The 20,501-nt window shown below is 39.5% G+C and overlaps 1 protein-coding gene across 2 annotated transcripts in view; it reads left to right on the forward strand.

Annotated features, from left to right (window-relative positions):
* Positions 1–6,455: 6,455 nt before the first annotated feature.
* Positions 6,456–20,501, forward strand: part of lrp6 (low density lipoprotein receptor-related protein 6) — a 182,758-nt gene continuing 168,712 nt past the window's right edge. For both annotated transcript variants that reach the window (XM_048549411.1, XM_059652423.1), the window contains exons 1-2: positions 6,456–6,698; positions 9,633–10,026. In XM_048549411.1, the coding sequence (XP_048405368.1) occupies positions 6,644–6,698; positions 9,633–10,026 (449 nt within the window). In that variant the 5' untranslated portion in view covers positions 6,456–6,643. The remainder of the gene's footprint in view (positions 6,699–9,632; positions 10,027–20,501) is intronic.

Here is a 20,501-nt window from a genome sequence, read left to right on the forward strand (position 1 = left end):
AACCAACAATCTGGCGAATAGAAAATTGTGATTAAGTCAGAATCTCTAGTAGTCTTCCAAGGCTTCTGTTCTGTGGACAGGGTCAACAGGCCAAAGTTGATTCCTATTTTCAGCATGTGGCATTATGACAAATGGGATAGTCTTATTGTTGTGTTTATCATTGTGATTGATTTGAGGGAGGTGGGAATGGCTGAATGCAGAAACAAATTTAATGACTAAAAATACTAATTAGAATAATAATTTGAGAATGATAATGTTTAATCAACAATGTACACAGTTCAGTCATTGCAATCATGAATAAGGAAATAAATATTTAACAATATATACATTGTTTTAAAAATCAGCAAAATAATTGTTTAAATGCTATATCGGTGCCAGATCAGGTGATAAATGGCAGCTGCAGAATGTGGAAGCTCATGGACTCTTGTGTGATCGAAGTCAAATACATCTGCAGTAAGCGTCTGCAGCTCGAGGAGCTTCAGCTCAGATTCATTGAGCTGGAGGGCAAGCTGCAGATTCAGCGGGATTAGGTTATCTAGACACTGATCCAGAAGACCCTCATAGCCTTTAGGATAGGGACATCTGATTTGATCCATGGTAAGGAGCAGGAGGGTGTGACTGTGAGTGAGGCAAATATGGGGATTGAAAAGGTAGAAGTGAAGCCCTCGCAGTTATCCAACAGGTTTGAGGTTCAGTAGCCTAGAAAGATGAAAACCCTGGAATGCAGAGGGATGAACATATTAACCAGGGTACTGTTGTGCAGGAAGTTATTCCAACTGGGGAAATTAATAAAAATATAATAAGGGTAATGTCCAGTATAGTGTGGTGGATGAACACAATTCTCTGGGCCTGAGAACAAAAGTCTAGAAGGCCGCATTTTCTGCCCAATGGCTTGGTTCGACACCTCTGTTTCACGTTGAAAGTGAATTTGTCGTGTGAGGGGAAGGATTCTATTGTTCAGATTCACATAGATACCAATGACACAGGTAAGGTTATAAAAGAGATTCTGCTTAGAGGATTACAGCAGTTGGGAGCCAAGTTAAAAGTAGAGCCTCAAAAGTAATAATAATGTCTGGGTTACTACCTGAGCCACAAGCAAATTAGAATAGGGTAACTAAGATTAATGGCTTAAATGTGTGGCTTAGAGACTAATGTGGGATAGACGGGACTCAATTCATGAGCAATGGTACCAGCGCTGGGAAAAATGAGACCGTACCATTGGGATGGTCTTCAGCATAATCATGCTCAGAAGGGCAAGAAAGCAAGGTAGCAATAAGTCATTTGATAAGCGTAATGTCTCAGCAATGGTCAGATTGTACATACCTTAGAATGCATTCGCAGGTAAGGTTGCAACATTTTAAGAAGGATAGAATTAAAGGCATTCTATCTGAATGCTCATAATATTCACATCAAGCCAGGCAAATTGACAGCAGAAGTAGAAGGAGAACAGGGTATGATCTAATTGCTATTGATACAGTTGTAGGGTGACCAAGGCTGGGATCTGAATACTCAACGAGATTTAACAGTTAGGAATGATAGGCAAAAAAGTAAAGGAGATGGGGTAGTACTGTTTGAAAAGGATGTGATCTGTACATTCATGAGAGAGAATCTTAGGTTGGAAGATCAAGCACTACAATCAGTTTACTGGAGCTAGGGAACAGCAAGGGTCAGTAATATTGGTAGGAGTTGTTTATTGGCCAAAATGACATAAATCAGGAAAATAGTGGTGCATTTAACATGGCTAATACAGTAATTATGGGGAAATTCAACCTACATATAGTACTGCAGACATGCTCCTAAGCATCCTGTGCCTCAAGCTGTACTGTTTCCAGAACAGGTATAACACTAACATCTACCCAGCCATGTGGAAAATTGACAGGTTTGTCCTATACACAAAGCAGGTCAAATCTGACCTAATCAATAACTGCCCCATCAGTCTATTCTCTGTTCTCAGTAAAGTTCTGGAAGTTGCCACCAACAGTGCTATCAAACACAATTTGCTGAGCAATAACGTGGTCACTTGTGATCAGTTCGGGTTCAGTCAGGGCTACTGAGCTTCTGGTTCAAGCATGGACAAAATAACTCAATTCTGGAGAGGAGGTGAGAGTGACTGCCTGTGGCATCACAGTCACATTTGATTTAGTGTGGCAGCAAGGATCCCTAGCAAAACTGGAGTCAATGGGAATCAAGGAGTAAATGAGTTGGAGTTATACCTGGCACAAAAGAAAATGTTTGTAGTTGTTGGAGGTTAGTCATCTCTGCTTCAGAACATCTCTGCAGGAATTCCTGTGTCTAGTTTCTTTGGCCTAACCATATTAACTGCTTCATCAATGACATTATCTCTATCATAAGTTAACAAGTGGGCACGTTCAGCACCAACACAGACTCCTCAGATACTGAAGTAGTCCATATCCAAATGCAGCAAGATGTGGAAATATCCAGGCTTGGACTAGATTAATTAGATTCCCTACAGTGTGGAAACAGGCCCTTTGGCCCAACAAGTCCACACTGCCCTTTGGAATATCCCACCCAGACCCATCCCCCTATAACCCACACACTACGGGCAATTTAGCGAGGCCGATCCACCTCACCTCACATCTTTGGACTCTGGGAGGAAACCCACACAAACACAGGGAGAATGTGCAAACTCCACACAGACAGTTGCCCGAGGCTGGAATTGAAGCCGGGTCCCTGGCACTATGAGGTTGCAGTGCTAACCACTGAGCCACTGTGCCGCCCCTAACAAATAGCAAGTAACATTTGTACAATTGCAATGTAATGATCATCACTATCGAGGGAAAATCTAGCCATCACTCCTTGACATTCAATGTTATTACCAATGCTGAATTACTCACTATCAACATTCTGGGTCTACCATTGACCAGAAACTGAATGGGATTAACCACATAAATACTGTGGCTACAAGAGCAGACCAGAGGCTAGGCATTCTGCAGTGTGTAAGTCAACTCCTGATTCTCCAAAGCCTGTCCATAATCCACAAGGCACAAGTCAGGAGTTGTGATGGAACTCTCCCAAGTTGCCTGGATGAGTGCAGTTCCAATAAGAAGCCTGACACCATCCACGAAAAAGCAGCTCGCTTAATTGGCAACTCAAATATTCACTCCCTCCACCACCAACGCTCAGCAGTAGAAGTGTGTACCATCTACAAAATGCACTGCAGAAATTTGCCAAAGACCCTTAGACAGGATTCTTCCAAACCCATGATCACTATCATATAGAAAGACAAGGGCAGCAGATACATGGCAAGACCACTACCCGCAGGTTCCCTTCCAAGTCACACACCATTCTGACTTGAAAAAATGTTACTTTCCTTCAATGTTGCTGGATCAAAATCCTGGAACTCCATCCCAACCAGCATTGTGGATGGACTTATGCCAAATGGATTTCAGCAGTTCAAGAAGGCATCTCACCATAAACTTCTCAGTGGATACTGGAGATGAACAATAAATGGTGACCCAGCCAATGAAGTCCACATCCCATGAATAAAAAATGCCTTCTTTCCAACTTTTTCACATTTAAACTGCAATGTGCCTACTCTGAACCCAAGTAGCTATGGACAGCCAGAAGGCCACCACCAGTCAGCTAAAATGTCCCCTGTCACCTCTATGGGCTTATGAGGCTGACTGCAAAATGCTAGTTGGCCACTGATACCAGGCTCCAGAAAGCCCTTAAATTAGCTCACTAGGTTATCTAACTCTTACAGATGAGTAGCCCAGCTCCCTCAACCTCCCTATTGTCACTCCTACCTTCTAAAAAATGGCCAGGATGGGATGGAGGCAGGTAATTGGTATACAGGCCAGTTTGTAGTTCCATGCCCGCCTGCCTTCAGTCCTGCCCTTAACAGTGTTGAAGAGTTTCTCACTGGACAGTTGCTACTAGAACTGCTGAGTATTTCCAGCATTTTCTGTATTCCTTATTACAGTTATGTGAATTTCTCATTGCAACCGAGTTTTGTGGAATTTATTGTCATACAAGTTACTTACTTAAGATTAAGATTATGATGTTGATATTTAACTGACACTAAATACCTAGCATACATTATTTTGGTAAATATTTTCAATGTAGCGCAAAAATGCTGTTAGCAAGTGAAATCCCATTGATGGTTGAAAATGCTTCACGTTTAGTACATTCTTTTCTGAAATGACTGCGATTTCTAATGCTCAATAAAAGCTTTGCGAACCAAGGGGGAAAAGGTGTACAGGGTAGGAAAGAGAGAGGAAAGAAAGAGGAATGAGACAAAACATAGAATGAGGTAAAGAGAAGTAAAGAGAGGTTAGGGGAGGTTGAATAGAAGGAAAATAGTGGTCATGGGAATGTCAAATGAGGTGGGCATGTAAAACATTGAACAGGGAGTACGGGAAAGGAGAAAGTGGAAGTAAGAACAAACATAAGGATTAGTGGGCAGAAGACAAACTTGAAGAGAGAGAGATGAGGTTGAGCAGGCATATTTTTTCAACTTCCTCCTGATAACTTGCAGATAGAGTTGGAATTCCCAGGTTCTCACCTCAATTGGTCTTACAGACATGTTTTTTTTGCTAGTGTGGAAACAGGCCACTCACCTCAACAAATCCACACCAACTATCTAAAGAGCACCCCATCCAGACTCACCACCTCACCCTACCCTATAACCCAGTATTCCCCCATAGCTAATCCACCTAATTTTACACATCCCTGGGCACTATGGGCAATTTAGTATGGCCTTAAACTGCACATGTTCAGACTGTGGAAGGAAATCCACAGACACAGGGAGAACATGCAAACTCCACACAGACTGTCACCCAAGGCTGGTATATGAACCCAGGTTCCTGGTACTCTGAGACAGCAGTACTAACCATTGAGGTACTGCCCCAAATCTGCAGCAATTTAGCTCTTACGTAATTTTCCATGCCTTCCCAAATTCCAGTCTGGTCTATAACATAACCTCCCAGACCCTCAACCTCCAAAACCAAGTCTGAATGTTGCAGACCTTAAAAAGCATCCTTACTTGCTCTGACGCTGAACAATTATCTCTTACTGTTTGTGGTAAATTACTTGGTTACAAAATACTATGACACCTGGTAATATCTAAAATAAAAATGTTTTCTCTGGCTGAGTTCACTAAAAATCGTATTCGCCTTGCCGTCTAAATTCGGTTTCTCTCTCCGCAGATACTGTCAGATCTGCTGACCACGACATGGTCCTCTTCCGTCTGGCTGACCTGAGCAACACTGCGGGGGGAGCTGCTTCATATTCCAAACCACCTAAACTTAATTTATTTTCGCTTCTTTCACAAAAACAAATGCGTATCATTTTGTTTGTTTTTCTTTCTTCACATACTTTTGTTTTAAGTGTTGAGCGGTGCCAACTCAAAAACAGAAATTGCTGCCGAAACTCAGCAGGTCCGGCATGATCTGTGAGGAGGAAGCAATGTTAACAATTGGAGTTCGGTGACTCTTGCTTCTGAGTTTCGCCGGCAATTTCTGTTTTTCTTTGAGATCTCCAGCATCCGCAGTTCTTTGTTTTATTTGAGCACTACATGCATTGATTTTCTGAGGCTGCTGATTTAACACGTAGTCCAGCACGGATGCAGAACCATCTCCAGTTTATGACCAAATGTATTCGTCGTCATGGTCTAGCTCTCTCATAGATAAACTCAGTAAGACATTTAAACTGAGTTTAATCATTTTTAATGCCAGAAACAAAAACGTGTGAAATGTTTTGGAATTGTTCGTTTTCTTTCATTGCTGACGGCAAGTTCTCGTTTTTCTTAAACCTATATGGATGGATAATTCGTGGAAGAGGTTCTTGGAATTCATATCACATTAAAACCTTTTAAAGAAAGGAAAGAAATAACAATTTTATCTAAAACGAATTTTATTTTACGCGTGTATATTTATTTGAGCGTGAAAAATCACTCTTCACAATGTTGTCGCAATTTCTCAACCAGAGCATCTTTGGAAGGATTTTTGACGGCGACATTTCAATGCAAAGATGTGATTTCCCGCTGCCCAGCCCACCCGCTCCTTCGATTTAATTGCAGTAATCTCTCTTTCATTAACGTGGGTAAAGACACCGTCCCCATCTCCCTAACACCGTCTCCTCGTTCCCACACCTCCTACACACACTACCTGAACGCGCAGCCATGTACAAAGGATACTTGATGCTCTAGTATTAAAAAAAAGTAGCGCCGCAGTCCAGGTCAAATGGTTATGTTGTTCTAAGGCAGAGCACCACTCTCTGCTGCAAAAGAAATCCCCGGGAAGGCTCGCTCCAAGCCTCGGTTAAGAAGATGCATGAGAGACTGAGCGGGGGAATATATCTTTTTACACACCCGGGAGGGGGCACATGGGGAGGAACAATGAACTAAAAAGGCTCTTTTCTTTCCCAGCGAGCTTGCCGTAAAGAAAATAGTACGCCGGGAGAGAAACAGGGCAAAGGAAAAGGGAGGGTGTTAGTGGCGGAGGGAGAGGAGGCGTGTGCTTGCGCCGACGGTGAGCGGAGATAGAGAGGCCACGGAACCATGGCTGGCGAGCGAGATACTTTGTAGCGCTGCCCAAAGTCACAGGAATTGTAACTATGTGTTTCAATGTGGCGCCACGTTGAGCTCTCTTTGACTGCCTAGAAGGGGGGGGGGAGGGGAAACATGGGTACCGCGCTGAGGAGTTTGCTGTTGTGCAGCGTTTGCTCTTTGATAAGGGGTGAGTAAAAGTTAAAAGATTGGTTGGCCCTCTCTCTTGGTTTTATTAAAAAAAGGAGGCTGAGTGAGAACGGTCTTGCATGTTACTGTGAGGGGCCCGCGAGGGGGCTGATGGTGTGTGTGTGTGTTTCGTTGGGGGGGGGGGTTGGCTGTCTACGGGGGCAGAAGGGAAAGGTGAAGGGGCTTTCTCTGCCCCGGTTTACATGCATTGCCATTTATATTGGAAGGCGAATGGTTCAACTATAAACTCTAACGTCGTTCAACGCTTTTAGCTGCTGGAATGGTTTTGTGTGTGTGTGTGTGTGATAGAGAGCCGGCCGTGAGGTGGAATGAATGCCGCGATTTCTCTCTCTCTCTCACTCAGGAGTGCTGCCACTTTGTGCGGGGGAAATGCTTGGCAAAACACAGCGCAGGGTGCTCAATGGGGAGGAACGGGTCTGCTGGAACTTTTTCTGCAATGCTTTTAAGCATCTGCTTACCATCTTTTGGTTGTTTATGGAGCACTAAAAGCCGATCGAAGTGTTCCCGAACAAACAGACGGACGGATCCGATCTGTCCATTCGAAATCTTAATTCATTTGTAAGAGCAGTTTAGTTTTGTTTTAGGAAGGGCCTGCTTGTAAGAGCAAATAAAAGAATTTCGGCTGTGCACTCGGGTTGCTTTAAATACGTTTTACAACTTTTCTGGAGACATATTTCTTTACCGTATTCTATTTTATTCATAATAGCTGATCAGAAAGAGCTTTCTTTAAAATCACATTCTCTACAGGGCTACAGATCAGATTTCAAATTTAATTATTTTATTAAACAATAACTGACACCTTTTTTCAGTCCTGCATTCGTTGAACACGTTAGTTCTAGGCAAATGCAACAGGTAGTCCTGTAAAACATACGTGAATTAAGTCATTGTCGACAAAAGCAGGAAAGATATCTTTCGGGGGCTAACAAATCGTTCATGGGTAATTCGAGTGCAGCCTTGTATCTGGTTACACATATACCACAGACAAATTACTTTATTAATAGTGCAATTCCAAATTTCACATGTTCACATTCTGGATTGCAACTTTGAGGAACCCTGACAGGTAGGTACTAGTTAATTTGCAATTAGATTAATATAACTAATCTTGGAAGGTGAAAGAACTTGCGTTATTTTTTAGAAAAAGGTAATTTTTAAATACATGTTGCCTACATGACAGATTAAGTGAAAGAAGCTTTAAATATTTTGTCACGAATAAAGACAGAAATTGTTGGAAAATCTCAGCAGGTCTGGCAGCATCTGTGGAGAGAAATCAATTAACCTTTCAGGTCCAGAGACCCTTCCTCACAGCCTTCTGTTTTTCTTTCTGATTTCCAGCTTCTGCAGGTTTGTTTTTTTTTAAAGAATATTTTGTATATACTTCAAAACAAGTTCAATGCAGTACATATAATCCTAGGAGAAACTGCTAGGTGTTGAATATGAAATAGTGTACAAGTTTATATGCCTGATCGTAATTGCAGGCATATTAATAATAACAGATGTTTAGAATCCAAGTGGTTAATTGGTAAAATTCCCCTCACCTTTACCCATGTGATTTGTTTTGCATGTAAGTTGTCAATGCACAGAATCACCTGATGCTCTCAAAATTGACTCCATATTTTTCATGGCGAGGTGTGGTGGGGGTCATATTTGTGTAAAAATTGAGTTATTTTTCTCATTATTGTGCAGTTCCATTAGTTAGTTGGAACGGGGAGTCTGGTGAAGGACTTGACCTTATTGCCTTTTGTATTGATTCCAAACATTCTGGGATGTCAATTTGAAATGTGCAATACCTTCGACATCTCAAAGAGCTTATTTCCGTGAGGATTACTGTTGAAGTAATTTAGTTTTAGTTGGTATGTCGTCATAAAGGTATTGGGCAGTCTGTGATTACATTGCTGCAATTTAATTCACACCAGGTATCCATGATGTTTATAATTCTGTTTATCCAGAGTAGTAATGTAATCTTAAGTATACAGCCATTCTGGAATTGTAATTTTGTATTTTATAGTCATAATCCTGTAAAGTTGCACTGAAAATACAATATCTTAGGAGCAGGAAAGCTGATGTTTCGGTCTTGACCCGAAACGTCAGCCTTCCTGCTCCTCTGATGCTGCTTGGCCTGCTGTGTTCATCCAGCTCCACACCTTGTTATCTCGGATTCTCCAGCATCTGCAGTTCCTATTATCTCTGAAAATGCCATGTTTGCCACTTTGGAATATGTTAAATCTGAAAATTTATTTGTAGTAATCTCTAATTTGACGCAGGTTTTTTAAAATTAAATTTCACTGTTTCTGCTTTTCAATAACAATTCATTCAAGATTCCCTACAGCACTGAAATATTGAAAGCAACAAGACTGTTTCAATTCAACTGAATTAAATAGAGTTGGGGGGGAATAAGGTGGGGAATTTAAAGCCTAAAGCACTGTTTAGGTTAATTATGCCATAGTTCCAGTTAATGGAACTGATGTATTTCTCATTCCATTATTTTAATCAAATACATCCTTTGTATTCAGATAGTTTCTAACATTTTGGAATATCATATTTAGAACCGTGTAAGTCAGTTTTCGAGCTACTACCTGTGCAAATGTACTGAGACAGTTTGGAAATCTCTGACCAGTCTTTATTTTGGGCAAGAATTTCCAGTTTGCACTTGTGCAGTGGCATGAGCACTCATCTACCAATTGCTGAAGTCATTTTGACAGTTTTACAGTTTTGTAAGATATAACTTGCAGTTTAGAAAGAAGCATGCACAACAAGAATGTAAGTGCTAAGTTTCTTTATTATAGGATGTGTGATTATGAAATTAATCATTTGTTGAAGTAACATTTTTTTGTTTCACCTTTATTTTGCAAATCATATGCTTTCTTTTTACATCAGTAATGCTTAACTGACAATGTCTTTTCTTTTATGAATACAGGTGCACCACTTTTGTTGTTTGCAAATCGGCGAGATTTGAGGTTGGTGGATGCTGCTGGTGGAAAGACTAATGCCACCATTGTTGTTGCTGGTTTAGAAGATGCAGCTGCGGTGGATTTTATATTTGCAGATGATCTTGTATACTGGACTGATGTGAGTGAAGAAGCAATCAAATTGATTTTTCTAAACCAGACGGGAAACTCCCAGAATGTAGTTATATCAGGACTTGTATCACCAGATGGCCTGGCTTGTGATTGGCTGGGGAAAAAGTTATATTGGACAGACTCTGAAACTAATCGGATAGAAGTTGCTAATTTAGATGGATCAATGCGAAAGGTATTATTTTGGCAAGACCTGGACCAACCCAGGGCAATCACATTGGATCCAGCAAGGGGGTGAGTGTAACGTACTTTAATGTTTTATCCACAAAGTTATCGATTCGGAATTAGTGAATTTTATTTTGAAGCAGTTTGTGTAAAGGGATAGCTTGTCTGTGTTGCTGTTTCTGAATTTTCACTTTTTTTAAAAGTGAAGTTGGTTTTTACTCTTTCTCAAAGATAGTTCTGGAATATTTCTCATTTAAGAATTTCATACAGCAACTCTAAAATGCTTTATTAATGCAGAGGGCAAAAGACTGGTAGCAAAAAATGGCATCACTTTTAAAGAGAAATGCATGTGCATGTACACGTACCGGATGAATTATGAGAAAATGTTATAAACTCTTTTTACTTTTTATTTGGAACAAATCTCTCCAACTTTTGAAGTCAATAGTATTGTTAGAATTGCAGCAGTTGGGAACTAAACTATGTATAACTTCAGGGTTAGGGTAGAGAAATTTTTGACAATAATGCAGTTGATTTAAGAGAGTTGCTAGACTAATACAAGATGGCCTCCTTTTAACTCTTCCCAGCCCCAGCCCCCTCCAAAAAAGGGAGAAAACTACTTGTAAGATCACAATTTTATTAAATCTTGGCAGGAAAGTGGTGCAGTATTCATTATGCAGAAAAGTACAGTTGATTGTTCACCAAATTCCTGTCGCACTATGCAATCTGAGGACTGTAGAAGGGTCTTGCAACATTTCGTATGTAGAGAGCCTAAAATTAAAATTTAGATACTGCTAACTGTTTACAGATGCCAAACAAATGGACAGTAATGTAGCATTAACAAATCCTTGTCTGAGCCTCCCATTAGGTTTTGTAGCTGAACTGAAATCTACTTTGGAGCCAGGGTATTTTTAACTCTTCCTCAGAATAAAATGAAAAGGTGTTTTTTTGTTTGCTGAACAGTTTAATTGGCGCAAAAAGGCCAATAAAGCACTAAATATTTTAATCTATATAAATCATTGTTTGTTGCCCATGATTAGGTATTTTTCAACGTAGTTCAAAGAAACCAAATAACCATGGCATTTATATCAATGATTTCAAAAATCTGATTTCTCCTATTCACAGCATTTCTTTCATCGTAATCACTTTAATCAATTTGAATAGTCACTTGGCAAGTTCGTTCTAAGCTGGTGGCTGTGCAGTGTGCATCAAGTGTCATGGGTTTAAACATTATGGCCATCCGTTATTTGATGTATAAATGAGGTTTACTGTTGTACTCTAGTCATTTGCAAAGAACTGGTAGACTACTCCATGGGAGGCAAATAATGATCAAGAGTAATGATTAATCAAGTGGAATTGACATCTCAAATTTACTTGTGACAGTCCTGGGAGCCTGAGAGATGTCATCACGTGAATTTCCTGTGGTTTGTTTGGTGCTTGCTCCCTGACCACCCTGTTGCAGCCCCTGTCACTTGTTTACTTAGTCTGTCACCCCCTGCCATGTAGGGTTCAGGAGCAAACGGAGTATTCGGATGGGAAGTTAAGGTGCGGTGGAAGTGCTGAGCAAGAGTTGAGTAGGAACAGACGTTAATTTAAGATACGAGCATTGTATTGCAGCGATTTTGAAATTCATAAAAATCTTTGGATTCCTAGTTGGATCTCTGAATAATAGTGCAAAGATTCTTGTGTAGTTATCCCATTGGATATTTTAAACTGTGCTTATCTCTAACAACTACTTTTCCTTGTTTACCTTTCTGTGCATTGTGGGAGACAATTTATTTTAATGGTGAACTGGTGTATTAATTCACATATTGTATTTTTCTAAGAAACCTCAGCAAAACGTTTTAGGTTGAATGAATGTCACTACAACTTCACAATCTACCTCAGCTGTCACTTTCCCTCCCCTGGATTCTATTCTCTATTTTACTTTAGCACTCTGTCTTCACTAGTTTCCAAGTGTCATTACCTTCTTCAAAATTCACTTGATGCATGGTGAAAATGTATCTTCAGACCTTCACCCTCCAGTTCACACCAGGCAATGTGTCTCCAAATTTACAGAGATGTTTTGTGTCTGCAGGAATGTTTGACATGAAAAAAAATTAGGCAATTTCCTTAGTCTTCAAAGTAAGTAGAAAAGAACAGCCAATAAGTTGAAAAGCTAAACTTGCTTGTTTCATATTTTTGATCAAGTCAAAAGACAAACCACCACCTTTTATATATTGAGCTTATCAACTTGAGACAAAAGATCCATGTCTGGTCTTGAATTCAGTGAATCTGTTAATTTATGGCCTATAATCATTCATCTCATCAGCCGTGGAGTTGTATTCTTTCTTCCATACTTGAGCATATGAAATAGAAGAGCATTTAGAGTTTTTATTGATGCTGGTGGGACATGTTTACACGCTACCTTGATATTGATGTATGTAACAAAATTCATTTTGCCCAGAGACAGAAGAATTAGAGATAACCGTGTTTCTTATTGAGCTTTATCCTGAATTGATTTTTCATTTTGGATGAAATTTAACGATAAAAAACTGGCTAGAAGATTTTTATCAGTTTGTTTTGAAATTTTCTTAATGAATTTGAATTTTATTTTGAGATATGTGATTTACGTTGCTACTCTTCACTTATCTTCCAAGCCCTTTACTATGCAAGTCTGTAGAAATTGGTATGTAATTTTTAATCTGTTCATGTATGTTTTTTTTTAAGGTATCATTTTCATTATTTTTTCTTATTTTGATTTGCTGTCACCTTTAAGCACCATGGATCAGCTTTGCTTTGAAATGAGGCCAGGATCTATGAGCAATTCAAAGTATCTAGGTTTGTGTTGCTTGCAGCTCCTTGACTGTCAGCTTTCACAGTGAGAGGTTGATGTTTCAATAAATGTGGACTCTCATTGCATTTGCTAACAGTTGGTAATGGATGGTTGCTGCTACTGTAAAATAGAGGCAATAACACTGGTGAGGCTGTTTCATTTGTTAGTCTTGTGGGTATGCACCCTGTTGATCAAATCAATGCTTTAGCTTCTTTTCTGTCTATGTAAGGACAGAATGCTCAATTCAGAGTTTCTAGTTAGTAGCTCCCGACTGTGTTTTTCTGTAGTGTTACAAAAACTTGTTTTCAAAATGCAAACAGTCCACAAAATTGGAAAGTTAACCATGATTTACCATTTTAAAAATTATATTGGTGTCAAGAGTGTATAAAATGGTTCCTTGACTGTTAGCCTTCTATGTAATATGTGATCCTAAACATTCCCTTGGCTTTGTTATTGACTGTATTACTTTGAGGTAATATCACCTGAATGAGCTAATAAGCTTTCTGTTTAGAATTCAATTTCATCTCCACCTGTAGCAACTCATATTTGAGAGATAATTTTAAGTTTAGGAAGACAAAAATCTGCAAATACATTACTGACGCTGTGGAGGCAATACAGTCATGTGTGTTCAAATCAGGAATCAACAAATTTCTAGATATTGAAACCATCAAGTAAAATCGGGATTGTCCAGAAAAATCACATTGAGCTGAAAGATCACCCATGATCTAGTTGACTGCTGGAGCAGGCTCAAGGGGTGAAATGGCCTTCTAAATCCTTTGTTTTGGCAAATAGTTTTGAAGTTCAAATGAATGTGGTATGAGAACATTGTATATTGCATTGACTGAACTTCTGGTGATATCCCTTCCACGGGAATTAATAATTGTTTAAAACTTCAATTTATAAATCCTTTTATGATAACTGTGTGCAACAAATGTGTCTAATCTACGTATAACAGTTAAAGGGACAGTATTTCCTTAAAGGAAATAGTTTGATTTATTTATTCAACCACATGTTGCTCAATCACCCTCTTGATCACAACACTTTGAATTTAAAAACAAAGTTCTTTTTCACTTGAGTGCTTACACTCATGAAGGACATTAATGCCAAGTGCAATGTTCCACATAATCAGCTGATCTTAAGCAGACATTGCATAAGATGGGCATCGAGCCTGAGAACTCATTCTATCTCAGCCATATTGAGATCAACTTGTCACCTCTATCCTGTCTGACCCTCTTTGGCTGATTGTCCTCTAAACAGTAAATGTGAAATCTGCAGCGTTGTCTTCAAATCTCTTCCTATCTCCCTCCAGTTATTCCTTCCTGCTTTCTTTATTCCTCTGAATCAGGTCTTTCAATCTCTCTATCATTGGTCATTGAACCTTGGGCTAGTATAAGTTGTATTTCTTAATTCTGTGCTGAACCTCTTCACTCCTGCCTCTACTTTAAAAGCTTACTAAAATCAATATTTTTTTTCAAACCAGTCTTTGGTTGCTTCGTTCTGACCTCTGCTAGATATCCTTCCCCTTTATCTCATTCTCTGTTTCTGTTATATAGCACTGAGTTTTTGTCTGTACATAAGGGATTAGATAAATGCAAGTTCTTTCTGATCTGGATCTGTTTAGAAGTTCAGTGTACACATGCTGAACAAAAGTGTTAAGACAATGAAAGAAAAATACACATGCACGCTCCACATAACCGAAGAAATAAGTAGAAAAGCATTTTATTTACACAGCTGTCAGAACAGTTAGCAACTTGCTCATGAGCATGTGTGCGCACAGTGAGGTAAGCATGCAGGACATCTGAATGCATTCAGTGGTCACTAGAATCTGTCTTGCTGCCATTATTGGTGATCCAAAAGCATATCCTACCTATTTTAGTCAATGCTTACTTTAACCTTTGGTTATCTCTGAGTTTTGCCTTTAAGTAGTTTTTTTTTGTGTTTTTAGTTTTTTTTTCCCCTTAACTTGTACATGGTGGTATACTGCTAAATGAATATTAACAAATAAACTAATACATCAATTCATACAAAATTGAACTCAATAAAATATGCACTCAGATTGGTCAAAAATGCCTGCTTTATATACAAAAAGATGATTTATAAAATATTTATATGACCACCCAAATAATATTTTGCAAACTGCTAAAAAAAATCACTGTTTTGGGAGTGTGAGCCCTGTGCTCTGCTCTCTTTGTTTCATTTACTGCAAGTGTGGGTCTTTGTGGGATAGACTCTGCTGAACCCTTGAGTGTGCATTGCATGTAATAAACAGCTTGTGGTTTGCTGTGCTGCATGATTAGTCATATTCCAGGTTTAGGATTGTCTTGTCCACATTTTTGAGCTATAGTACTATCAATTTTGTCTCTATTCCTAGTTATATAATAGCTGATGAATGTAGAATCACTCATTTCAACTTGGTCATGTTTTGTGGATTGTGTGACAAGAAAGCATTAATTGCTCAACCCTAAGTGCCTTAGTCAGTCATGTAGGATAGAGCTGGAGACAAATGCAGGCCCAATAATCTGTTGTAGCAGATTTCTTGCCTGTTGTATGTTCCTACACTATTTAGTTTGTAGTTAATGTTTCATTATTAACCCACAAAATACCCAGTTTTTAAATTTCAATTTTGTTTTGTCATTTAGCAACTCCAGCATCAAAGTCCAGGTTACTGATTTAGTGATCCTTGCAAATTTCATTCCTGGACTCCCCAGATTCCACGCCCTAATATGTCAACTTTGTAACTAATTTTAAACTTCTGATTTGCCTTCGAAATGTTGTCATTGTTTGCTAGTTGAGAATTATTTAATTCACCAGCTTTTCAAATTACTTAGTAGAGAAACTTCAGCTGTTTTGAATACATATTCACTCTTTATTCTTGGACTACAATGAACCATATTTCAGTTATTAGCTGGCATCTGCCCATTCATCCACCTTGCTCATGTCCTCTGGTCTCGTCCATTCTCCATAATTGTTTACGGTTTCTCAAGAGTTTGATTAAATTTTGATAGCCACTCCTTTTGAGAAATGTCAAATTCTTCAGGGATCTATTTTTGTATTATGTCTGGGGATCTAAATTTTAAAACAAAGCTAGACATTATTAGCGATTTTTGAATTCATCCTGCTTCTTGGCACAAGAATTAAATGAACTGCAAGGCAACATTGATGCACTTGTACCAGCACACCCTAATATTTAAAAACATTTTCATGATCTCATAATATCCAAAAGTGCTCGATAGCCAATTAAGAAATTTTGAGGCGTGGTCTCTGCAATAAGTAATGAAATGTAGCAGTCAGTTTCTGTACATTAAGATTCCACAAACAGCAATTTGATCATGATTAGATATTGAACAAACACCTTTTAAAAGGAAAATAATACGTAGTGGTCAGGACAGTGAGAAGAATTCCTCTGATCCTCTGCAAAATAGAGCCATTTGCATCTTTACATCCATCTGGGATGTAAATATTACCTTTAACATCTTGTCTGAAAGGCAGAACCTTCAACAATGCAGTGCTTCCTTGTTATTGTACTGGCCTGTCGGCCCGGATTTTATTTTTGCCCACATTCCTGGAATGGAACTTTAGTCGATTAATTTGGACTCCGATGAGTGTGTGTAAACACTGAACCGTGACTAATTTTTTGTTTGTTCTGGTGTAGTGCAAGTGGATAGCTTAAGTTGGTGTTGTGGGCACATATGCAGTCTTTTTCTCTTTGAACACATTGGCTCATCAATCATTTGAATGTTTCACTGGGACTGTTCACCAGTATATTAGTTGGTACACTCTGTTTAGTAGATGGATAATCTTAAAAGTTATGCTTCACTATATGCGTCATTAGCCTTCTGTTATGTTGTTCAAATGGCCATGCTTCCTGTCCACGATTGAAGAGAATGTCAGAATCATGTTTACTGATGATTGGAACTCTAAACTCCTCAGCCACTGACCCCATCCAATGTCAGTTGCTGTCAGAACCCATTGGGTCATTAATCTCTCGGAAGGAAATCTGCAGTTTTTACATAGTCTGACCTGCCTGTGACTCCAGATTGTGAGTAATATAGTTGAATCTTAATTGGTCTTTGAAATGGCCTAGCAAGTAACTCAGTTGTATCAAAACTCATTTGTTCAATTGTGAAAGTTGGCAAAGTCAAGCCAGGGAACTGCAGGCCAATGAGCCTGACATTGGTGGTAGGCAAGTTATTTAAAGGACACTGACGGACAGGATCAACCAACTTTTGGAGTCAAGGTCTGATTAGGAATAGTCAGCATGGATTTGAGTGTGGGATGTCATGTCTGACAAAAAGTTTCAAGTTTTTTGAAGAGGTAACCGAATAGGTAGGGCAATGGATATTGTTGAAGGCCTTACAAAAGTGCATATGGACCAGGTCCTGCATGCAGGCTAGTCATGTAGGTTAGGTCGGGTGGGATCTAACGTGGAAGCTAGCTAATTGGATTCAGAACTGGCTCGATGGTCGGAAGAAGAGGGTGATAGTTGAAGGTTGCTTCTTGGACTGGAGGCCTGTGACTACTGATGCGCCAGAGGCATCAGTGGTGGGACCTTTTGTTATTTATTACTTGCTATTTACATAAATGATTTGTACGTGAATATAAAGGCATGATAAGTAAATTTGCAGATGATACAAAGTTAGGAGGTATAATTGATGTCGAAGAAGGTTATCAAAATATTAGAGGGATCTTGATCGGATGTGCAAGTGGGCTGATGATTTGCAAATGCAATTCAACACTGATAAGTACTTTGGAAAGTCAAACCAAGGTGGAACTTGTACAGTAAATGGTAAGGCCCTGAGGAGTGTTGTGGAACACAGCGAGCTAGAAGATCAAGTACATAGTTCATTGAAAGCAGTATCACTGGTGGACAGGGTGGTGATGAAGCCATGTGGCATGCTGGCCTTATTGGTCGAGGTATTGAGTATAGCAGTTGGGATGTTATGTTACGGTTGCCTAAGTCATTGGTGAGGCCACGGAAATATTGTGTACAGTTTTAGTCACCCTGTTATAGAAAAACAACAGTTAAATTGGAAAGAAGATTAATGAGGATGCTCCTAGGGATAGCAGGCCTGAGTTGAAGAGAGAGTTTGGCCAGGACACAACTTTATTCTTTTCAACGTAAGAAAATGAGGGGTGACCTTGATAATGTGTATAAGATCATGAGGGGTATAGAAAAGATGAATGTGTATTGTCTTTTTCCTAGGGATGGGGAATTGGAAAATTAGAGGGCGTTGGTTTAAGTGAGAGGGGGAAGATTTTAAGGACTGAGGGGCAACTTCTTCATGTAAGGAGTGGTGTATATACGGAATGGGCTGCCAGAGAAAGTGGTTGAAGCAGGTACAGTAGCAGCATTGGAAAAAAAAACATTTGTATAGGTACATTGATGGGAATGGTTGAAAGGGATGTGAACAAAATGTGGGCAGTTTGAACTAGCTGAGTGGGCAGCATGGTCAACAAGGACCAGTTTGAGCTGAAGGGCCAGCTTCATGGTGTGTTAATCTATGACTCTATGACTAAAACCACAGCAAAGTCTAAAGAAAGGAATTAAATCAGATGGACCACATGGCCTTGACCTAGGCGCTGGAAGTTACAATAGCAGACCCAGAGCTATTGACCCAGAAAAGTCCTCCCTGCTAACATATAGGTAGGACTTTTGTCAAAGTTAGGAGAGCTGTCCTATTGAATGGTCAGACATTATCTGTAAGGTGGAAGCAGGAGTAGACTATTTGACCCTCAGGCCGCTTCTACCATTCAGTATGATCTTGCTTATCAAGCTCAACCCCTTGAAGTCCATGATATAAAGTTAAATATTCACAAAGAACCATCCTGCTGAGACCACATGCGCACACGCCCCAATGTTAACCAAGCAGCATTGCATGGTAAGACACGAAGACACATTCTACTCTGGGTGGAGTCCTTCAGTGTGCATTCTTAAGAGTAGCTTCAGTGGCACACTGCTCACCAATCTACAAGTCCTAAAGGACGTAACTGCTGACCTGGGTCTCTAGCACGTGGTGGGTGAACCAAGAAGCAGGAATAGCTTACATGGTCATGCCCTCACCAGTCTACCTGTCACAGACACATTGGTCTCTGACAGCATCAGTGCAAGAGACTTCTCCATATTCCACCTGAGGATCAAATCCTGTCTTCACGTCATCCATTGTGTTATATCAGCATGTCAAATACAACAGACTGTGAACCAATCTTACAACCTGAGTCTGAACATCAACTTATTTCAGCTGTAAGGTTTCTTGCATGAATTCTTCAGTGAAATGGTCACTCCTAATGTCATGGACTAATGCACCTGTAACAGCTTTTTCCTAGTTGTTGGTTCCCTCATCACCTGCCACTGAACTTGATTGTCGTGATTCTCCGTATATATGCATATTTTTGGAGCTGTTGCATAATAATATCTGAAACCTTGGTTGAACCTTCAACACCACCCCCCTCTTCTCTATCCACCATAAATCTAACCTTGCCAAAGTGGTTTTGACTATTGTTACACGACAGCCACCAGAACCATGATCAAACAATTCACTGCGGGCCCTTTTTTAAATATTTGGTTCTGTATCAGATTGCTGTTTTATTCTCTAAGCTGTTTCAGAGGCTTACATACAGTGTTGAATGCACGTACTGTGCTTAGGATCAGTTAGTATAGAGCAATAAACTGGACTAATTTGTTGTAGAGGCACCATCAATCGTCCTCTTAATTGTATCACTGTTTAGTCATGTCAGTTTTTCATGAGGTTGAGTATCTGTGATAGCATTCACTAGTGGTTTAAGAGAGTAACCCTAACTCAACAGATGCAAAAATGTAGTCAGCATGACTCATTGATTACTTGATCACTACTTGACTACTAATTTCTTACCACTGAAACAGGGAGGCATTTGCTGTGAAGGTTGTCAGATATTTCACCAAACGTTTCTGGAATTGCTTTACCGCAGGTGCCTGAGCATGGAAAGGTACTTTGAAAAACTCTAATGTGTACGTATTATCTGTAGTTTACATCTGAACATTTTGCTCTGCGTGGACACATTTTCGTCCACTCCGTTATTAGATGATTGTCTGGGCTTGAACTTGAAAACTTATTTGGGTTTTTGTTAATTGGAGTGGGCTCGAAGAGCTGACTTGCTCCCGCTCCTAATTCCTACATTCCTATTTTGAAGTACCGTGTACCTTCAATATGAAGTACTGTTCTGGGGAAGAGAGGGGCAAAATTTTGGGTGTTGATATGGCTAATTATTGTTAGTCTGTTGCCTTTAAATTATTTCTGGTATAATTCTTTTAGCAATTGTGAAAATATTTCAGTTCAAGATTTATTTTCAGCTTACTGAGCTTTCCAATGTGGGACAGTTATTTTTGCTTATCTTTTTCTTTTTAACACTTTGCCCACTCCCAAAATGTTGGATTTCATTTCCCATACAATGAAGGATAATGCAGAACCATTCCATTTCTGTAGTTTGATTTATGAACTGTTGAAAACTTGCCATTTTGGGTGAAATGGTTCAGTGAAGACCTGAAATTTTCTAAATGGAGCCAATGACCTGTTCTCTGTGGTACCAGTAGTAGTTACACAAATAATGGTAGTTCTTGACTGGTTTGAGGAAACGTGATGTATTTTTGGTAGTTTTATTTTGCCCTAGCGGTTCATCAGTTTTAATGTATTTTCTGAAAAAGAATCCTGTGCAATTTTTGACTTGTTTCATGGATCAGGTTATCATATACTGGGAT

The sequence above is a fragment of the Stegostoma tigrinum genome, chromosome 18 (assembly GCF_030684315.1).
Source record: "Stegostoma tigrinum isolate sSteTig4 chromosome 18, sSteTig4.hap1, whole genome shotgun sequence".
NCBI classification, from domain to species: domain Eukaryota; kingdom Metazoa; phylum Chordata; class Chondrichthyes; order Orectolobiformes; family Stegostomatidae; genus Stegostoma; species Stegostoma tigrinum.